The following is a 22579-nucleotide window of genomic DNA, read 5'->3' as shown; positions in this document are numbered from 1 at the left end:
GAGGGAGATAATGGACCTGGATAGACAATGAGTTACTGCAAGTGGGTAGCACAGTAGCAGCATGTATGGGGGGAAGTGAAGAGGCAGGGCAGGTGTGTTTTGTGTATAGCAGGAGATTGGTCAGTTGGTTGGCTAAAGAAGTATTTTTAGCACTTAGCAATCAAAAAGCATCTTTCTGCTTTATAGCATGTTTTTTTCTATAGAAAGCCACTAAATTTGTGGTGTTTTTGTTAAAGAGAACTTAGACGTGTCCATACCCTACATTTCAAATGATAATGAAGTGCATACACATAAGAAATGGTAGTTGTAGCTTGACTAAATTAGTATATGATAAAGGGTAAAGAGACAATGTGGTAAAGATACACGTGGTTTGAATCAGTAAAGTGGGATTAAATAATACCTGCTTGACAGGTGTGTTAGAATAAAATGAAATAACACATTCAGTGCCTCACACTTACTAGGCAGTTAATGAGCTAATTGTCTCTCCTGTTCTACTTCTCAATTCTAAGGTTACTTGTGTAAAAAAAAGAGAGATGCTGGAAGGATGTATGATCATTGGAACTGTCAGAAGAGATGTGGCTTGTCTTGGGCTTTGGAAGACTTGTGGGTTTTAGTGAGTAAACATTACAAACAAAGAGATGGGAATACAGAATCTGCTTTGGGGAGCTATGGCAAGCTTTTGTTGAATGGCAGAAGTGGTTTGGAAGGCAGGCTTGGAACTTAGAAGTTGGCTGTCCTCATGTAGCACTCTTTTTCTGCCTGTATCCCAACTTGTACATGACTGTGTCTAGTTTATCACCATGTGTTAGTCCCTTTGGTAACTAGAAATCAGAAGTTGACCACTTTTTAATTTCCCAAAGCAAATGGCATAGTATTTTACACATAGTAATGCCCTCAATACTTATTTATTGAGTTAGTGAAACAAACACTTAGATACATCAGAAACCAGAGCTATTGAGGATGACAGTTTATTCTGATAATATATCAAATTATGTAGTACAGTGTGGGAGAGAATATTGTTGGGTTCGAAGGGTAGAGTGTCTTGGAGATGGCCAGATGCGGTTTTCACTTGGCTTATTAACTTATATATTTTGTGAACTTGGGCAAGTTCTTGTTCAGTGTGTACTTCTATCTGAGACCATTTTGCTCTTCTGACCTTAGTTTCATCATCTGTGGAAGAGCTAGTGCCTGCCTCAGACCTGTGAAGATTAAATGAAAACTAGCTCAGTGCCTGGCTCATTGGTTGCTCACATCCATATTGTTAATAATCATCATAATAGTTATTTTTGTTATTCTTTAATTCACATTGAAACCTTGATATATACATTTTGAATGGCAAAATTCACTCATTCTCTCAAAATATTGAACAAAAACAAAATAATGGACAGTACTATTCTATAGTACTTCATTACTGACCATGCTATATTAAGTTCAAAGTGCTATTATGTCAAAATTTCATTTTTCAAAATAAAGGCTCATTTTAGTACTAGGCACATTTTAGGCCTAGTACTTTGTGGTAGGAGTTCAAGAGGTGTTTTTTTAGCACCTGGTTGGGCTCTTCTAGTCCTTATACAAACTTGATTTCCTTAATCCTCACAGCAACTCCAAAATTGTTGGCCATAACTTTTTATTCTCTTTTTGCAGCAGCTGAGGAAATTAAGGCTCTGGTGACAAAGTTAGTGAGTATGAAAGTCATTTATAGTAATGATAAAAAGGTAAGTTTTGAGTCAGTGTCTACAGTAAGTAGGAAGTGAGCTAAAGCAAGGTTGATATGAACACTGAAGAAGGATTGCTGGAAAATGAGACTGCTGTATTAAGTTTGGATGTCATCTCAGTCTTTCAGCCTGTCGACTATGAAAAGTATATGTAGGTTTCATTTTCAAAGACAGATACCTTTTTGGTCGTAGAGAGTCAAAGAATGCCACATTTTCTCTTTGTGGTTTGCACTGAAAACATAATGAACTTCAATTTTCTAGTGTTTCAAAGAGATGATATATCACAAGTCAGCAGTTAGTTGTCTCTCAAATATTATGAAGCCATTATAGAGCAGGCATGCTGGGTAATAAATATAGACATAATTATGGACATTGCTTTGACTTAAAAGATTCAGTTTAGTGTTTAAAAAGCTCCAAAGTATGTTGTAAAACAGCCTCTTTGATATCCATATACCTAGATTCAAATCTTGGAGTTGGCTTTGAGAACTTTAGTCTGTATCCACATCAGTTATCAAATTCTGCACATTCTTTTCCCCTTTTCACATTTCAAAGAAATGCCATGTCTTTCATGAAGCCTGCTGTGATCTCACCTCTGATGTGTAGTTTCTCCAGCCTTGGCACATCCCAGCTATTTGGCATTTAATTACTGTTAGATTTACTTAGCCTACACCTGAGTGTGATTTTAAAAAACATGTATAAACACTTCTGGCCAAGATGGAGGCATAGGTACATATATTTTGCCTCCTTGCACAACCAAAAGAAGGACAACAAGACATTTAAAAATAAGAATAACCACAACTGCTAGAAAATCAAACTCTATGGAAGTCCGAGTTTAATTCTTTGGTTAAAAAAGAATTAAAGAAGATACATTCATTCAGACTGATAGGAGGGGCAAAGACAGGCAGATGTTCTTGAGAGGACACACAGCAAGGCAGTGGCTATAGGACCAGGGTGGGTGAGGCAGTGGCTGACAGACCTGGTGGTACCACATTTGTGTGTGGATAAACCAGGGTGAACAACTGGGGAGTTAGACCACACAACTCAGGGTTCCAGCATGGGGAAATAAAGGCTCAAAATCTCTGACTGTAAAATCCTGTGCAGTTTGTGGGGGCAGGAGAAACTCCCAGCCTCACAGGAAAGTTCACTGGAGAGATATCCTAGAACCCACCCACCTGGGAATCAGCACCAAAAGGCCCCAGTTTGCTTGTGGGTTGCAGGGGAAGTGACTGAAAACTGGCAGAGAGCCAAGCAAGCGCCATTGTTCCCTCTTGGACCCCTCCCCCACAAACAGCACCACAAGACAGTTATGTGGGTTGCCCCACCCTGGTGAATACCTAAGGCTCTGCCCCTTACTATGTAACAGGTATGCTGAGACAAAAAAATATGACCCAAATGAAAGATCAGAGCTCCAAAAATAGAACTAAGTGATGAAGAGATAGCCAGCCTATCAGATACAGAGTTCAAAGCACTGGTAATCAGGGTACTCACAGAAATAGTTGAGTATGGTTGCAAAGTGGAGAAAAAAATGAAGGCTATGCCAAGTGAAATGAAGAGAAATGTACAGAGAACCAACAGTGAAGGGAGAGAAACTGGGACTCAAATCAATAACTTGGAGCAGGAGGAAGAAATAAACATTCAACCAGAACAGAATGAAGAAACAAGAATTCAAAAAGAAATTAGAAAAGGCTTGGGAACCTCTGAGACAACTTTAAACATTCCACCATCTAAATCATAGGGGTGCCAGAAGGAGAAGAGGAAGAGGAAGAAATGGAAAACTTACTTGAAAAAATAATGAAGGAGAACTTTTCAAATCTGACAAAGGAGACAGACTTCCAGGGAGTCCAGGAAGCTCATGGACCCAAAGAAGTTGGACCCAAGGAAGCACACACCAAGGCGCACATCATAATTACATTACTCAAACAAATTTATCTTCAAGATTAAAGAGAAGGAGAGAATATTAAAAGCAGCAAGAGAAAAGGAGACAGTTACCTACAAAGGAGTGCCCATCAGACTATCAGCTGATTTCTCAAAAGAAACCTTGCAGGCAAGAAGGGGCTGGAAAGAAGTAGTCAAAGTCATGAAAGAGAGGGACCTACATCCAAGATTACTCTATCCAGCAAAGCTTTCATTTGGAATGAAAGGACAGTTAAAGTGCTTCTTAGATAACATCAAGTTAAAGGAGTTCATCATCACCAAGCCCTTATTATATGAAATGTTAAAGGGACTTATCTAAGAAAAAGATGATAAAGAAATATGAACAGTAAAATGACAAATTCACAGCTATCAACAACTGAAACTAAAAACAACAAACTAAGCAAACAACTAGAACAGAGTCACAGAAATGGAGATCACATGGGGGATTATCAACAGGGAGGAGGAGGGGGGAGAATGGGGGAGAAGGTACAGGGAATAAGATGCATAAGTGGTAGGTACAAAATAGAGAGGGGGAGGTTGGGAGTAGTATAGGAAATGTAGAAGCCAGAGAACTTATGACCCATGGACATGAACTAAGGGGGAGGGATTTGGGCAGGAGTAGGGGTGCAGGCCAGAGGGGAATAAAGTGGGGGGGAGGGACAACTATAATAGCATAATCAATAAAATATATTTAAAAAATAAAAAGCAAGTATAAATAGATATCTCTATTCCACTATGAGGCAGCAACCATACCTTATTCATTAATATGTTTTTACTGTCTCACTCAGTGCCTGGCACATTGTGGATACTTTGCTTCATGATTTAGTAGATACATTTCTTTGATCATGATGAAAATGCATATTTTGAGACTAGAGGTCACATTTCTTTGTAATATTCAGAGACTAAATGGAGAAAAGAGGAAAGAAAAAGTAAATATAGGTAACAATCTTGAAAATAGGTAGTTACTATGGGCTTTGTTATTGTTATTCTGCCAAAATGGTTAAACCAGCTCTTTAGTTCACAAACGGTGACTCCCCTCCCAGTATTAGTAGATTTTTGGTGGAAGTTTTATCTATTTATATATCTATTTATTTTTCTTATTGACACTATTAGAGATGGCCCCTTCCCCATGCCCTTTGCCAGCCTCCACCCAGATGCCTTTCCTGCTGCCACCCCCGCCACCGGCCTTCTCCACACTATGGTCTGTGTCCATGGACTCTGCATGTATATGTTTTTTGGTGAACTCCTCATCTTTTATTTAGTCTGTCCCTGCCCAGCACCCTTCCATCTTACAGCTACCAGTCTATTCCATGTATCCATGCCTCTGGTTCTGTTTTGTTCCTCTGTTTATTTTGTTCATGAGATTCCACATATAAGTGAAATCATATGGTATTTGTCTTTCTCTGACTGGCTTATTGCACATAACATAATGATCTGCAGGTCCATCCATGCTGTTGCAAAGGGTAAGATTTCCTTCTTTTATATAGCCAGGTAGTATTTCATCGTGCAGATGCACAAAAGCTTTTTTATCCACTCTTCTACTGATGGGAACTTGGTCTGTTTCCAGAACTTGGCTATTGTAAATAACGCTGCTACGAATATGGAGGTGCATAAATTAATTCTCATTGGTGTTTTGGGATTCTTAGGGTATATTTCCAGAAGTGGGGTTGATGGGTCGAAAGGCATTTCCATTTTAATTTTTTGAGGAAACTGAACTGTTTTCCACAGTGCTTATACCAGTCTGCGTTACCAACAACAGTACACTAACTAGGGGTTCTCACCAGCACTAGTTGTTTGTTGATTTACTGATGGTAGCTATTCAGGCAGATGTAAGGTGATACCTCATTTTAGTTTTAATTTGTATCTCATTTTTAAAGATCTGACTGGATAAAGAACAAATGAACGACTCCAAACTAGATGTGACCTTTTTTTTAAACTTTGTTTCACATTAAAGTTTTTTTCAATCACAGTTTACATTCAATATTAATTTGTATTAGTTTCATGTAGTAGTTAGGTAATCATATACTTTACAAAGTGTTCCTCTGATATTTTCAGTACATATCTGGCACAATACATAGTTATTACAATATTATGACTATATTTCCTATGCTGTACTTTACATCCCTGTGACTATTTTATAACTACCAATCTTTACTTGTCAATCCCTTCAGCTTTTTTCCAGTCACCAAACTCTTCTCCCCTCTGACAGCCATCAGTCTGTTCTCTGTATCTATGTCTGTTTCTGTTTTGTTTGTTTATGTTGTTTTTAAGATTCTACATGTAAGTGAAATCATATGGTAATTGTCTTTCTCTGACTGACTTATTTCACTTAGCGTAATACCCTCTAGGTCCATCCATGTTGTTGCAAATGGTAAAATTTCATTCTTTATTGTGTACGAGTAATATTCCATTATATATTTTTTATCCACTTTCTGTTGATGGACACTTAAGTTGTGTTGCTTTCATAGCTTAGCTATTATAAACAACACTGCTGTGAACATAGGGATGCATATATTTTTTCAAATTATTGTTTTGGGTTTTTTCAGGTAAATCCCCAGAAGTGGAATCGCTGGGTCATAAGGCAGTTCCATTTTTAATTTTTTGAGGAACCTCCATGCTATTTTCCGTAGTGGCTCCACCCATCTGCATTCCCACCAACAGTGTGTGAGGGTTCCCTTTTCTCCACATCCTTGCTAACACTTACTGTTTGCTGTCTTATTGATGATAGTCATTCTGTAGCAATATCTCATTATGGTTTTAATTTGCTTTTCTCTGATAATTAGTGACTTTGAGCATCTTTTTATGACTACTGGCCATCTGTATGCCTTTCAAGAAATGTCTGTTCAGGTGTTTTGCCCATTTTTTAATTGAATTGTTTTTTTGTTTGGTGTTGAGTTCTATGAGTTCTTATAAATTTTGGATATTAACTTCTTATCAGATGTATTACTGGCGAGTGTGTCCTCCCATTCAGTGGGTTGTCTTTTCATTTTGTTGATCATCTCTTTGCTGTGCAAAAAACATTTTAGTTTAATGCAGTCTGGTTTGTTTGTTTATTTTTTTGCTTCTTTCCCTTGTCTGAAGAGATATATCAGAAAAAAATATTACTAAGGGAAATGTCTGACATTTTACTGCCTGTATTTTCTTCTAGGAGTTTTATGGTTACAAATCTTCCATTTAAGTCTTTAATTCACTTTGAGTTTATTTTCGCATGTAGTGTAAGAAGGTGGTCTAGTTTCATTTTTTACATGTATTTGTTGTTTTTCAAACATCATTTATTGAAGAGGCTGTTTTTACCTCATTATATGTTCTTGCCTCCTTTGTCAAATATTAATTGACCATAGAGACATGGTTTTATTTCTGTGATGTCTATTCTGTTCCATTGCACTGTGTCTGTTCTTATGTCCATACCATGCTGTTTTAAGTACTATATCCTTTTAGTATAATTTTGTATCAGGTAGCGTGATTTCTCCAATTTTGTTCTTTTTTTCCTCAAGATTGTTGTAGTTACTCAGTGTTTGTTGTAGTTTCATATAAATTTTTGGATTATTAGCTCTAGTTCTGTGAAATATGCCTTTGGTATTTGGATAGGAATTATACTGAATCCATAGATTGCTTTTGGTAGTATGGCCATTTTAACAATCTTAATTCTTCCTATCCATGAGCATGGTATATACTTCCATTTATTTGTATCATCTTAATTCTTTCTTCAAGGTCTTATAAATCTCCAAGTATAGGTCTTTTACCTTCTTGGTTAAATTTGATGCAGTTGTAAATTTGACCTTTTTTTTAAAAGATTTTATTTATTTATTTATTTTAGAGAGGGGGGGAAGGGAAAGAGAGAGAGAGAGAAACCTCAATGTGAGAGAGAAACATCAATCTCATACATGCCTGGACTGGGGACCCGACCTGCAACATGGGCATGTGCCCTGACCAGAAATCAAACTGGTGACCTTTTGCTTTTGAGGCTGGTGCTAAACCAATTGAGTTAGCCAGTCAGGGTGGGATTGTTTTCTTAGTTTTTCTAATAGTTCATTATTGGTATATGTCTTTGATGTTTTATATTAAGTGAATTTTCTAACCCTTAGCTACTATGATGAGGGATTGTAGGTTTTGAAATTCAAAGTAGGAAACCCTAGAGTTTGTAAAGTGTGTAGTCTTCCTGCCTTCCGTCCTTCCTAATATGAGGTCACCATGCATATAAAACACACTCAAGTGTAAGGTAGTAAACGGAATCCTGCCTAATAGCACTCTAGATAATTAAGTGAAAGGTTTGTGTCTGAGTCACCAAGAATTACATGGAGGTCCTTCCTTGTGTCATGGTTGAGGGGCACTGAGTAGGTGCTTATTAAAGTGTCAGTTCAAGAGGGATTTTTTAATTATAAAAAGTCATATTAGCTTTAATGTTGCAATACTTTTTAAAATCACTTTTCAGTGTTTCTTTTGTCTTTTACTTAGACTTTATTGAAAGTTTTCTTTGTTAGCTAGCAGCATTTTAGTTGTGACCCTCCTCCGACTCCCCTAAACATAGAATGCAATTTTTAGTTATTGTAAAAAAAAAAGGCAAAATTGTCTTTAAAATTTTGATATTACGTTGAGCAGTGATTATTGTTTGAGTACTTTTAGTTGAATGAAATGTGCTAAGTTACATAGATCTGTATTTTTTAAAAATGTGAGCACTTTGGATTTATACATAGCTTAATGCCCCTTTTATATTTAACATTATTTTTTAGGTTGCTTATTTAAGTAATAAACAGGAATATTTAAATATGTAGGTTCAATACAAAAATTTTAGTTTAGGAGATGAAATGCAAAATACAATAATTTTTGCTGTTTGGGGGCTGAAATACAAAAATACAAAATTATAGCCATTTAGGAGATGATGTGCATATTTGTATATTAATAATCTTTTATTAAACCATGTAAATTAACATTTTTGAATCAATTCTAACTTTAGGATTATTTTTTGTGCCTCTGTAATACATTCCGGTGGGCTCATTTATTAATTTTATGAGTAGCATACGTAAATTTAGTTCATCTGCCTATTTATATGCTTTAAATAGACCAATGTAAACACTTCTTATCTGCCATATGTTGGAATGTTTTACTAAAGACAAAACTCTCTAGTCAACAAAGATGGCATTGAATTGCAGTGTTTTGGAAAAAAAGTTAAGTGAACTAAATGCTTGTTAATCTGGTTCTTTAAATATCATAAACAAAAGTATCAGACTGTGTTTCCAAGGACAAAGGCAGAGTTTTCTGGGCTTTCATTGGTTGCTGCCTTGTCCTGTCCCACAGCCATCCTTAATTGGCTTTGGGAAGATTGGAATCACATACGCAGGGTGACATTTATTGCTTTCCTTAGTTGTTTCTTTGCACCGAGCCCTGAGATTCCCAAGGAGTAACTACAGAAGATTTCTTTCATTTTGTCCCGGTTCTACGAGAGGGGATCATTCTAAGAAGAGCAGGCATGAATTTGAGTGCGAGAAGAGTCACTCTGCCTGCAATAACGCCAATAGTTCTGCAGAAGAGGGTATGTGGCTGCTGTAGCCGTGTTTTCTTGCTGTTTTTTCCCCCGTTACTTTGTGTTTATTAATCTGTAGGAAACTTTAGTTACATATCCTGAGTGGGTCTATATTTCATTGAGGCTACAGGTAATTAAAGAATATATTATTGAAATGACAGTAGGGGTGATACATGCTGCTGTGGAACATCTCCGTAGTCAGAGCTCCATGTGAGAGCAACTTGGGCTGTTTCAGGGCATTGTGGTTTAAGGACTGCATCGAAGCTTTTTTCCCCCTTCCACTGTAACTTCAGGCCTCTTTGCTTTTCGTGGACTAGGAAATCTGCTAGCTATTATGTTTTAGATTTGTTTACAGAGGAACAGTGTATTTGTTTTACTATAATTTGTAGTACATCCATTATTGAATGTACTATATGATTGTTCTGCTATTTACACATTTGTCACCAGTTTATTTTTCTCTGTTTTCTACCAGTTTCTATTGAGTTTCTCCCTATTTACTTAAGAAAAACTTTCCATGAAATATCCTTTTGAAAGTGCTTTCTGTTAATTATTAATGCAGTCAAGCCTGTGTGTGAAAATAGTTTATTTGTTAGTTTTTTTGAAAGATTATTTCCATGTCTTACTTGTAGCAGTATATTTTATAAGGTAATAAATACACAGCATGATGTATTATTTAAGCGATACTGAATATACTGAGCTTATCTTGAAAATACACCTAATAAGAATATTGTATTGAATTCTTTAAAGAATCAACTCTCTTGTGTAGAAAAAGAAAGCACCAAAACACATTTTTGGCAATATTCTCTCTGAATAATTTTGGTGCTACTAGAAACTGCAATGTTTGTTTTCATACTTGACTTTTAATAGTTAACTGTTAGTTAACTATTAGTGTATTCCATTTAGTCAAAGGTCATGGTTTAATTTATTTGAAAATGACAGCTCTAACAATTAAGGTGGATTTTAAAAATAGAAGGGTTTCTTCTCTTTTGTTTTAAATGTTCAACTTTTCAACTTATTTTCTTATCCTATCTACCCTTTACTCAGTTGGGACATTTTATTTGGAACTGGAATAGTATATGGTAATTTTGTCTGCATTTGTTCTTAATCTTTCTTGATTCATTTCTGTCATATTTAGCAAATTTAATTAAAATATTTTGCTTTGAGCATGAGTCTTTATTCCGATTATGACTGGGCAGTGCACTGATAATGACCATAGTTTCATGAGGGGTTGGGAATGTGAAAAGGCTTATTAACGTATATCAAATCTATGTTGTTATGTTTTTCTTCTTTATCCAGTTAATACTGCAGTTTAGATTGGCCATGAAGTGTTCACCACATGGTCCTTTTGGACACTGTGTTGGGGTGGTGGCGAGCATAACCACCTGGACTCTCCGTTCACGAGCTGTGTGACCTTGGGCAAATCACTTCATTAAGCTCTGAGAGATGTTCTTTTCCCACCTGTAAGATAATGGCTTAGAGAATTTCACTAAACGCTCTCTTAAGTGTTGTTTGCATCTAATTGTGTGAATTATATCAAATAATATATTTTGTATTTTCATAGGTACAGTAAAGTATTTAAGCCACTTTTTATTTTCTTACAGTATTAAACATTAGACAAAGATACATCATTTTTAAAGACATTGAGCAGTTAGTTACCCTGGGGAAATTGGTATGAGTACAGCTGGCTCTGACTGGAAACCTTGGGCTCTGGAAAGCTGACTATAACGGCTGTTAGTTCTAAGCTGGACACATCACTGGACACATCACTGTGACTTCTCTTGGACTATTTATAAGCTTCTTGCTGGATTTCTATTATAGTAATTATGTAAGTCAAAATTCCCTAAACCCAAATCTGTCTTAATCTTTTCCATTGAGTGAACTATTAAATGCTCATATAATTTAGCACATTATTTATTGGTTGCAGAAAGTACTTATGCTCCTTCTTTCACCTGACATTTTAACCTCCAAAAGACCCATTGCCTATAAAACTGTTCTGCAAATGTTAATGTATCTTATTTTAGGAACTGGATATTTTTTCTGACTAAAATATATCTATCCGCTCTGGTTATACCATGACTTTTTTTCCAGCATAGAAAATTATTCCACACTTATGATTAACTTGTCATTTTTTATATGCATCATAATAAGATGACCTTACAAATCAGTACAAGCATTTCTCAGAATATTCTGAGGGGAGCTTCTCATTTTCCACAAAAGGCAGGTACTTTTGCTACAGGTTGTAATAGAGTTTGCTCATCCTTAATGAGTAGTTCTCACAAAATAATTTGCCAGTTGGAATCCCAATCATTTGAAAAGCTGAGTGCATTTCTGAAAATGCTTAGTAGCACTAGGGAGTAAATTTCTAATCAGCTCATGTATGTGGCCAAAAGATCCTCCTGAGAGTGGTTAGGGACTTGAATTTTAAATATGGTCCTCAACATTGTATGGGTCCTTTTTTATAGCAGAGAAGATACAGTTTGATCTTTGAAGAACAGAGTATTTTGGTAGAGTCCCCATGAAGCAAATTGGAAATAAATTTTTGGCTTCCTCTAATTGTATTTAGAATAGATTGCCTTGATTCTAGTGAACTGAGATTCTAGTGAAGATGGCTTTATTATATCCTTCACAAATTATTGTAACCTCAGCAATAGTTTTGAATGAATCCTTTACTTTATAGCATTTTTCTTAGGTAACTACTAGGTTATGCCTTTATTTTTAAGAGGAGAAGACTGAGTCTCATGGGTATTGAATGACTTATGCAAGGTCACCCAGAAGGTCAATGTCAAAGCTGGAAATAGAATCTCGGTCTTGTGACTTTCAGTGTGTTTCTCCTAGATACGTGTTACCTCTTGAAATTAATATGTTAATGAAATGCCTCATGGTGTGTATAATTGCCATTCAACTTCTAGTCCAGAATTAGCTTAGTCAAATTCTTTCATCTTTCTTTGTATCTCCACCAACTCCTATATGCTCTAGTGTAGAAAACATTTTATTCAGAAAGCAACAAAGTGAGTGTGAGTGATTTTGTGTGTGAGAGAGAGAGAGAGAGAGAAAGAGAGAAAAGACAGTTTTAATTCAGAGCTCTAGATTGGGACATTGCATCAAAAAAACATCGTAAGGTCCCAGAAAGTTAACAAAAGACTCAAGCATTGTAAGGTATAAATGCAATGCAATATAAATATTTTAAAATATTTTTTTCAAACCACATTTTAAATAAAAAGACTGAGGGTCATAAGGCCAGATGTCCAGTTTCTGATTATGTGGGTAGGAATATTTCATGACTCTCTCAGATTAATATTGTTTTGCAAATTACACTTACAAGCATTTCTGCATTCTTTAGTCATACTATTGTTACAGAGCTGTTGATAAAAACAGATCTGAAATCTCAGGAAAAAGGGATAATGTTTAGAATATATTTTTCTTAAAATTTATATCCTCTTAGAAATATGAAATTCATGAGTATAATATTGGAATAATGTCATTTATCGGAAGATTCAATTCCCCATCTTAATAAGACATTTGTTTCTTTCTTCATACGATAAAAATCATTGCTATAATTAAAAAAATGATTTTGTAAAGAATGAAACAGATCATACCACTCCTTTGTCCAGAACCTTTAAAATACATGCAGGATCAGTCCAGATGTGTGCAACATCCAGTCTGTGTCAGGGACTGATGGACACTGCCGTCTCCCAGCTCCATGTGACGCCTCCATTCTAGCACATCGTTTTTTTTTTCTTGTGCTCATAACAACATTTGCTGCTTGTCCCTCTGTTCTTCTGGTCCCAGCCTTGTGCTCAGTGGCCTGTAGATAACTCTAGGCTCCTGTTTGCTTTTCCAAAGGTTGTTTATTGTCTCTGTTCCAGCTCAGACTGTGGTACCATCTTGAAACCTTTTGGTAGTCTGTTGCATCTACCTTCATGGTATCTTGATTCAGTCTCAATGGACATGCCTTTGTTACTCCAGTAACTATTGTCATGCAACATCAATTTTATTGTTACTTTGTATGATATTTAAGTCTTATTAGCTATGCCTAGGTGTATATCTTATGCTTTCTTACTTTTAAAATTTGACTTTAAATCTTCTCTGTGGATCTTGTATATTTGTGTATATCTTATGCTATTCAGTTTTTAAAATGTCTTTTTTTTTCTTGCAACTAGATTTTCAAAATTTAAGAGAAAGGTTCTTTAAACACAGTGCTTTGCCAGTTACAGGCTGAATATAACAACTTCATGTAATCAGTAAAACTCAAAAGAAGTATATTAAACAGGGGAGAGATTTATTTTTCTTTTACTTTACATGTACAAAAAGAAGAAAAAAAAGAATCAGTTTCAAGTAATGTAGCAGCCTCACAATGTCCTCAGGCAACTAAGCTCCTTCTTGCTTTCTATTATATCTTCCTTAGTGTGGGTCCCTTTTCCTTGTATGGGAAGATAAATGCAAATCTGCAGACATCCTGTTCATCCTGGCATATAAAATGGGAAGGACACAGGGCATGCCAGCCAGTTCTGTCAGATGGTAATGTGCCACTCTGAAATAACCAGGAGCTTCTGCTTACATCTTACTGGCCAGGATTGCATCACATGGTCAACCCTGGACTCAAGGGAGGCCAGGAAATGTAGGCCTTGAGCATAACACACAGCACTCGTCAGAATCAGGATTCATCAGGAAGGGAGAGGGCAAGGGTGGCCCCTGCCCTCTAGCCATCTAGCCATCTCCACTACAACTAGCCATCTCCACTACAAGTGCCTTAGACATAATAGGCATTCAGGATATATTTGTCCCTTGGATTTTTATCATTGTCATGACAGGTACAAAATATGGTTGTGATTCTTGAACAAATCTATTTCTATTATTTGTATGCAGAGAGTGGAAGATGTGCTGAATTGGGAGAGAGCAGGTTTCCTCAGTAGGGGAGGTTAGTGGAAGTCCACAGATGGCGCCCTGAGTTCAGATAGATGGCTTGTTTGGAAGGTGGCCATGATGGGGTAGTGAGTATCATTATTGCTGTTTACCCAGAGTTCTCTTTCTTGCCAAACCTTGACCTTTCTGCTGCCCATTTAATTTTTTATACTGGGCAACTTACTTGCATAAAGACATAGTGACTAAATTGTATGTTAGAGACAGGACTGTAGGAGTGTTTAGAATTTCCTCAGAAATGCATTACTTGCTTTCAAAAATTTGTAAGAATAACGTCTAATATCAACTGAGTGCTACCAGTTTGCCAGCATCTTTACAGTTGAGGAGTCTAAGGCTCCTAACTGGTAAGCAGGTCTAGGACCTGCTCATAGAGCTGACCCTGGAGTCTGTCATTGCCATGAACACCTGGACTGAACTTGCATGAGAATAGGGTCCATACCCCATAGCATTGTCTAAACCACAGTGCCCACTCCAGGTTTGGCAATGAAGGCAGGTTAAAAATAGCCGGCTGATTAACAGTCTCAGACTTTTGGCTCGGGCCAGCCTGAGGGCTGGCTTTCCTGGCTAAGCCCCAGCACCCTAAGCCAAAACTAGAGAATAAGAATCTCTCTTTGGCAGAAAAGGGAAGCAAGACCTTTGGTAATTTCAGATATTAAACCCTCTGAGAGAATAAAGATATTCTACCCCTGTAGGATATTAAAAATATTTTCTTTTAAGACAGTTCCAAAAGAGAAATTGAAAAATCATTTTGGCAAAAACAGCATTGTTGGGAAGTGATTATAACTTCTGAATTGGATGTGCATATTTGGACATACACATTTATTTGTGCTTGTGAAAGTGTCAGGAGTATTACTTTTTAGTTTCAGAAGTCAAATTAGTTTGAGTAATTCTGTCAAGATTTGAAGAAAAATTTTGATATTACCATTCTGAATGCTGGAGAGAACTCCACTTAGATTCCTGGTGAGGTGACCACACACACTCCAAATCCTCTTATTGAAGTTTAAGATGTAGGCATGATTTACATTTAAAAAGTCAAAGAGTTAAGACTATTTAAAAATATATTTAAACTTTACTACAAAGCTTATAATGACATTAGGCAAGAACGCCATAGGGTTAATAGTGTTAAAGTTGTAATTTGCAAAACACCACATTTCTTTTTCTCCTTGTACCCACTGACAAATCAAGGCTCCCTCTGCTGGCTGTTGCGTTATATGCAATTTTCCTGGCAAATTATGCTAAGGAAAGTGAAAATACAAAGAAAAAAATAACCGTTTATTTTTGGCATTCAGAAAGGTAGATCTTTGGGACATAAAAGCATTTTTATGTCCTGGTGTATAGTTATATAATACTTGTCTCCAAGATGCTGTGTAGAAGCAGCAGCTTAAGGCTGCCTGGCAATCGGGCGAGCTGAGTGGAACAGGATCAGTGAGAAAAGCCAGGGGCAGGGTCCCAGGGCTGGCTCTGCCAGTGACCAGACCAGCCGCAGGTCCCCTGGCAGGTCACACCCTTTCCAGCCGCAGCTGCTTCATTTGTCAAGTGAAAGGGTTTTACTGAATATTCTCCAAGAGCCCTTCTAACTGTTAGTATTTTATGATTCTAACAGAATTAATTTCATTTCTTTTGTAGGAGTATGGTCTATACGTGTTTCAGTGATATAAAATAAATATTCAGAAAGATGAAGTAAAGGCAAAATTACAAAGATGGATATAAATCATTTTACTCCTAGTGCTCTCACATCATGGGAAGGTTAGGTCTAAAAAGTGGTATTTTGTTGGGTATTATTATAGGTTTACCTCAAATGCCCCAGACAGACTGAACACAGCACATTTCATTGATTCTGCGGCACCTTAAATTATAAGATGCATCATTATTTTCTATGCTTCCCATTAAACCATGGCATACCACTGATGGTAAATTACATCCAAGTTTCAGTCAAGTTAAATGTGAGAAGATGTGCTTTTAAGAATCAGTGAAATAAGGTAGTTTCTAAAAGTGCTTCAGCTGATGCCAGCCAGCTCAAGAACTGGAGTAAAAAGTCCGATATGCTCTGGGCTCTAATCAGTCTCTTTCCTGCCCTCTCATTTTCCCTTTCTGTCTTCTAAACACTTCTTCCTCCCCTCCTCAACATGTCCCTTCTCGCTGTGTGAAACGGTTTTAACTTTTCTGCTTAGACATGTCTGATGGTTATTCTTGGAATAAAAGATTGCTTAAAAACTGAAATGAGATACTGGAATAACACTGTGTCCAACATAAGCTTGACCAGAGGCTTTTTTTTTGCTTTAAATATGAATAAGCATTAGCACTTGTGAAGGTTTCTTTCACTTCAAAGATGAATTAGTCAGCACTGGCATCTTTGCAGGAATTGCATGTGTTAAACGTACTGAGGTTTCAGAGAACACCCCTTGGATGAAGTCATTGGAAACATCAGTGTGGGATTTGTGATTTGACCTCCTTTACTATTCATACTGGATTCAGGTCCTAGAACAACACTTATACATACATATGTATATGTGTGTCCACTTGTGCATCATGGGTTAAGATATTTTTGGACGTAGTTTTTAAAGTTTGCCTTTTTTTTGTAATGAAATTGGAGCTTTTCTTTTGCCTTTTTAAAAACCACTTAACAGAGCAAACTGTAAAAGCTTCCAATTTCTCTTTGTAACATTGTACCACCCCCTTGAATTAGGGTCTTTCTGCCTTTTAAGGAAAAAGGAAGCCCAAGGAAGGGGAGTCTGCAAGGCTCTTGGCCTCAGGCAAGGTGAGCAGAAAGGTAAAGAACAGAGTAGAAGCATAGAGTAGAGCAAAGGGGCTTTAAGGAGACGTTCTGGGCCTCCCTTTGCCTGCAGACTGTCTTCCTTCTCTTGGTTGGAAGCCCAGACATGGCATGATTTGGCAGTGTCACTAATCCAAGCTACCAGGTGTAGCAGTGCTAAATCCTCTGCCCCGCCAAGTGTGGCGCATTTCCAGTGGTGAGCCAGCCCTACTGGGCCTCTTTGGCCTGGCCTGATGCTGGCTGGGAAACCAATTCATATCATCCTTGCCTTTGAATTCATATCCAGAACTCCTGGAAGATCTGTAGGGTTCCCAGTAACACAGGTCCTTTAAATCTGAATTAGTTTTTATCTTTATCAGTCATGCCCTATGATTTTCCTGTCGAAATGTAGTAATGTGTAAATGTACACAATTCAGTTTTTACAGAGATGGGATGGGGTGATCTGTCTTGTGACCTTGAAGATCGTAGACTAATGGAAAGAGCCTGGGTTAGTGGTGACTTGATGAAATGGCCCCACCAAAACCATGGGCTGTCTGCCTCTGATTTTGAATGTGAGGAAAAAAAATAAACGTCAATTTTGGAGGGTGTCTTTTTACTTACTTTTACTTAAATCTGTTCCTGAATGATTGAATCATCATGTGATTATTTACCCTTATTTTTTACATCTTTGTAATCACATTCTTGTAAAACTGTCTTTTAAAACTTAATTCTATATTTTCATCCATTGAGAAAAGGTACCTTGTCATGTATGCATCTTACAAATAACCCCTTCATGTGGCCCCCTCTGTAGTTTGCAGTGATGGGGAGCACTGTTCGGCTGTGCTGGGCAAAGATCTTCCTTCCACAGACACCTGTGATTCCTCATCTGGTCCTCGTAACTTTGTCCCTCTGCTCTTGGGAGAATATTCTGTGTACTGTTCTGTGCACATTTTTGTTTCTTCGGTCCTCAGGATATTTTCTCATAATATTTGTCCCACTCAGATACCCTCCGCCCTTCTTTTTTTCCAATTTCTACAGAATCCCAAATTTGAAATGGACCATAGAAGTTACCTGATCACCTTTGTTTCATTCATGTGTTGCATGAAACCTTGCCTGTATTTTCAGTTTGGTCCATGTGTTTTTCTTCTTTTTTAGAGGGTTTTCAGACCTTGTGAGGTTTCAAAGCTGCTATTTTGGGAATCTCTAGTATTGTCTCCCAAAGGACTACCCATGATGGTTTCTCTCATCATTAAAGGAATATTTCTGTTTGTTCACTGTGTGCCCAGCACTGTGCTAACTGCTGGGGACATGACAGGAAACAAACGTTGGTGCCCCCCTGCACTTGAAGCCCTTTGAGTCTCGGATGCCAGTGCGTAGTAATTATGTACGTGAAACAAAGGGCCTGGCCCTAGGCTGGAAGAGTCACTGAAAGCTTCCCGTTAGAAATGATGGTTAATCGGATAGATGGGTGTTGAAGGTGGGGAGACCTCAGTATTCTGGGCAGTAGACACAGTATGTGCAAATGTCAGGGGTCAGGAAAGAGTATGGCTATTTCAGGACACTGAGAAAATAAGTATGGCCAGAGATCAAGAATAACACAGGGATCACAGGAAACAAAGTTGGAAGGAGCCACGGGAGTATGGAATGGATCTGTTTATGTCAATCAATTCCTGTAGTGTTTATATCAATGATAATAATCTGTTTTGAGTTAATATATTATAACTAATTGAACATCAATTGCTCATGCTCAAGTAAAATGTTTTGTTGACCATCTCTTTTGATAGAAAGAATTTAAGACTTCCTATTCCCTGATTTCTCTGAACTGTACTGTTTTGCTCAAAGTAAGTATTTGGCAGCTAGCAAAATAATACAGGATGGTCATAGAAAGCCGCAGTATTTCTTGAGCTATCAGGGTCTTCTGCAACAATCTTTTTTTTTAACATAACGTTTTGTTAGAGATTTGGAATAAGTAATAATGAATGCATTATTTTCCATTCTCTTCAAGAGAACATATTAAGTTGCTTAACTCAAAATATCTGAGCTGTCTTCTCTTATCTTAGGACACTGTGTTCCTTATTTAGAAAAGCCAGGGCTACTCTGACCTTGATGTAAAAATACTTCACATGACTTAGGTACATCACATATCTATTGAAATAATAGAGAAAAAACCTTAAACATTAAAAGATGACTTTATAATTATACTGTACTTTGATGGCAAACTTTTAAAGAGCTGTAGAAATCAGCTTTACTTTGGGACCAGGTTGGGAGCAAATTTCTATGGGCCTTGTTTCTTCCTTTTGTTATATAACAACAATATACAATACAATAATAATATTAATACATAAATAAATGAAAGTTGTACACTTTTCATCATGATAAGATCTTGGTATTAAATATGGTGTTTAAATTATTTTGAATTAAATACGAATTAATAAGGGTTAAATGTGATATTTAAATGTTAATTTAAAAACTAAATTTGTGATCCTAAAATAGAAACTTTGGTCTGAAGGTAACCATGCTCCATGCTGCAAAAGCCTTTTCCCCCTCCTCTTCCCTCCCTCCCTCCCTCCCTCCCTCCCTCCCTCCCTTCCTTCTCTCTCTCTTTTGTTTCCCTTACTTTTTACCATATGGATCTTTGCTCATATACTTATGTTTAACCAATGCTCTTTTAATATTAAGTTTATTGGGGTGACATTGGTTAATAAAATTATATAGGTTTCAAGTGTAAATTAGTTCTGTCATTCATCATCTGTATATTGCATTGTGTGCCCGCCACCGAAAGTCAATCTTCTTCCATCACCATGTATTTGACCCCCTTTGCTTTTTACTACCCCCAACCCTCCTTCCCTCTGCTAATGACTATACTATATCTATGAGTTTTTGCTTGTTTAGCTATTATTTCAACCTGGTTAGTGATTATTTCTCTTCTTTCCTCCCTCCCTGGAGAAATAAGGGATAAATGGGTGGGGAAGCTTTTCAGTAGCTAATTACTTACAAGGGTTTCAATGCCCCTTTCTTCTTGGTGGCATTGCCAAATGACCACATCACATCCATGAGTGTCTTTCAAACATTCTTGTGTGAACCGGGTTAGAAAAGTTTGTGGCTGTCCCTCGCCATCACATTCCTGGGGCCTCCAGGGAAGAGGCTGTTAGCCTTGCCAGCGCTTCCATAAGGCATTCTGCATCTTCTGTTCTGAGAATCAGAATTTCCAGTACTTGTAGAGATAAACACTGGGTGTGCCTTGGGAGCAGAGTGATACATAATTGACTTTCAAACTTGATCTCTTTATTTTTTCAGAAATAGTGTTTGTCTTCTTCTTTAAACATTCTTCTGTTAGTTTGAAGACATCAGAGGCCTCGAGCCTTTTCCTGAACAGTGAACTATGTCTTGCTGTCTCCATATTTGAACATTATTGTGTCTACTCTTTTAAAAATGGGTTCTGTTAATTTTTTTAATCTCTTGCCTCCACTTACTTTTTATGGGCAGTCTAAGGGGAGTTGAGGTATAAAGGGTATAAACAGCCTTGATAAGCATGTCAGCCAAAACAGATTTGCACCCCCCCTGCAGGGGTTACTCTGTCTGTGTTTTGCAGTTTCATTGCTCCATGCTAGATGCTCCCAGAGCTGTTTTTGAATCTGCAAACTACTCCAAAGGCCAAGGTTACTCTGATGGTCAGAATTGCAGCGATGTGGAAGGGCTTTCTAAACACAGCCCGTGTCTGCACTGCGGGCTGTCCTTGGGTGCTCTCTGTTTATGCTGGGGGGATGCACAGACAGACCTTGTCAGTGCATGCCTCTCTGCTAGTGAAGTGTTTGTCTACTGATGAAACAAAGGAACTTTCACTTCTTCCTTAGGTTCAGGCAGCATTTCATCCTGCTGATGTGCCATTTCAAATGATTTTGCAGATAAGTTGATGTGATTAATATTCTTCTCACCCTTTTGTTTAAAGTAAGCTGGGAATTTGGGTCACTGAATTGAAAATATATAGTATCCCTTTATTTTTTTATTTTTTAAAAGATTTTATTTATTTATTTTTACAGGGGAAGAGAAGGAGAGAAATATCAGTGTATGGTTGCCTCTCTTGTGTCCCCTGCTGGGGACTGGCCTGCAGCCCAGGCATGTGCCTTGACTAGGAATCAAACCGTGATCCTTTGGTTCGCAGGCCCACGCTCAATCCACTGAGCTACACCAGCCAGGGCTATAGTATCCCTTTATTAAATAGGGTGATGATATGATCTTCCAATCTCTGTTTTACTCTTTGGAATATAAGGGAAACAGGACACCAGTACTTTAATGATTTTTAAGAACATCTCAGCCGTTTGGTTTTTACGTGATCACAACAGTTTTTAATTTAGTTTTTTAAAATACATTTTGTTATTTATTTCGTTAGTTTCTGAATCGGGAGAGAGAGAGAGAAACGGAGGAACATCGATAGGCTGTTTTCTGTACACACCTGAAACTGCAACCCAGGCATGTGCCCCGACTGGGAATTGACCTGGCGATCTTTAGGTTTTTAGGGTGGCACCCAACCAACTGAGCCACACCAGTCAATTTAGTTAATTTAGTTTTAATCCACACTAGTCATGTAGCTTTTCTGATGACTTGACTTTTTTCCTTACATAGGAAGTTTTAGTGTAGTAATGCTTTGGCAAGAGGCAAATTTTAAGGAGAAATACATAGATGTAAAATGAGACTTTTAATAAAGGGCATCCCACTGGAAGTATAAGGGATTTTTCATAATTACCAAAGAGATCTAAGAATATGTAAATGTATTTTGGACAACTGTGAGAATTAAATAGGATTAAAAAAATAAAGGTTTGAAATGGAGCTCCCGCAACAGAATTACATTGTTCTCTCAGCAGGTGTTAATTTATTTAAAATTTTATTTATTTACACCGACCTATTATAAACAGAAATTTATGTTGGCCTAGCTTTTCTAAATCTATGTCTTGATTCTTAGCAACTTATTTCTTTCAAATTTGCAGGAACATAGTTTGAAGAAATAATGGCTTTCCTGATTGGTTAGAAATCTTTTCATTTTCCCCATCTTTACCTCTTTCTCTATTCTTGGCATCTTTATATATTTGACTTAAGCTTCAGAGTGTTTCCAATTTTTCATTTTCTTAGCCACTCTGATATAAAAAATAGAGCATGAAAAATAAGAGGCATGCTTCTGTTACGCCTGGTGACGGGAGTTTACTGTAAGAAAACACGGGGTAGTCAGGGAGCACAGGGAACCTTTTTATCAGCCCCCAGTTCATTGCCAGCCTTCCCCCCCCCCCCTTATCTGGCATGGAATGTGCAGCCCGTCTCTGAGGGAACCGAAACAACAGCTCACCATTGCCTCCCCGATGGAACAGTCCCAGGGGTGGATCTTTCTGTCCTCTCAGGAGTGTCTTCTTCACATTACTTTTGGCAGGGGCACCCTCCAGTGCTCAGTCCAGTCATTAATCACAGAAGCACGAAGATACAGTGGACAGCATCTTCTAGAGTCCTTTAGAATTGGCTAGCACAGAAGCAAATACTGGAGGTGCACTCTTAAAAAACTACAGCTCCCCCAGATGCAGTCATGGGAGGCACTGAGATTCCAAACAGGTCTTGGGGTCTTAGTGAACCACATGTATTAACCATGATATAAATGAACTGAAATGAAAGTTCAAACAATCACATCTGATTTTGACAGTATATTTTGGTGACCTTTTTCATATAACTTGATGGCCCCCTCAATGACTAAAGCTCAGAATTGTCCACTAACAG

At 37.4% G+C, this 22579-nt stretch overlaps 1 protein-coding gene and 1 long non-coding RNA gene across 3 annotated transcripts in view; one reads left to right on the top strand and one right to left on the bottom strand.

The window, feature by feature from the left end:
* GRB14 (growth factor receptor bound protein 14) overlaps positions 1-22579 on the top strand; it is a 122572-nt gene that overhangs the window by 54144 nt on the left and 45849 nt on the right. The window contains exon 1 of one of the 2 annotated variants that reach the window (XM_037143070.2): positions 8923-9159. The exons of the other annotated variant lie outside the window; for it this stretch is intronic. Coding sequence (XP_036998965.1) covers positions 9097-9159 — 63 coding nt within the window. The 5' untranslated portion in view covers positions 8923-9096. Of the gene's footprint in view, positions 1-8922; positions 9160-22579 lie in introns of those variants that run through there. 2 annotated transcript variants of the gene reach the window in all.
* Positions 968-13010, bottom strand: LOC128627403 (uncharacterized). The gene is made up of 3 exons (XR_008391597.1): positions 12747-13010; positions 4383-4531; positions 968-1199 (listed from the first exon to the last, which is right to left on the bottom strand). It is a non-coding gene; the product is annotated as an uncharacterized LOC128627403 (long non-coding RNA).

The sequence above is a fragment of the Artibeus jamaicensis genome, unplaced genomic scaffold, assembly GCF_021234435.1.
Source record: "Artibeus jamaicensis isolate MK-2021 breed Jamaican fruit bat unplaced genomic scaffold, CSHL_Jam_final contig_391, whole genome shotgun sequence".
In the NCBI taxonomy this organism is placed as follows: domain Eukaryota; kingdom Metazoa; phylum Chordata; class Mammalia; order Chiroptera; family Phyllostomidae; genus Artibeus; species Artibeus jamaicensis.
Note: the sequence above shows the minus strand (reverse complement) of the source record. Positions and strands in the feature narration are given on the sequence as shown.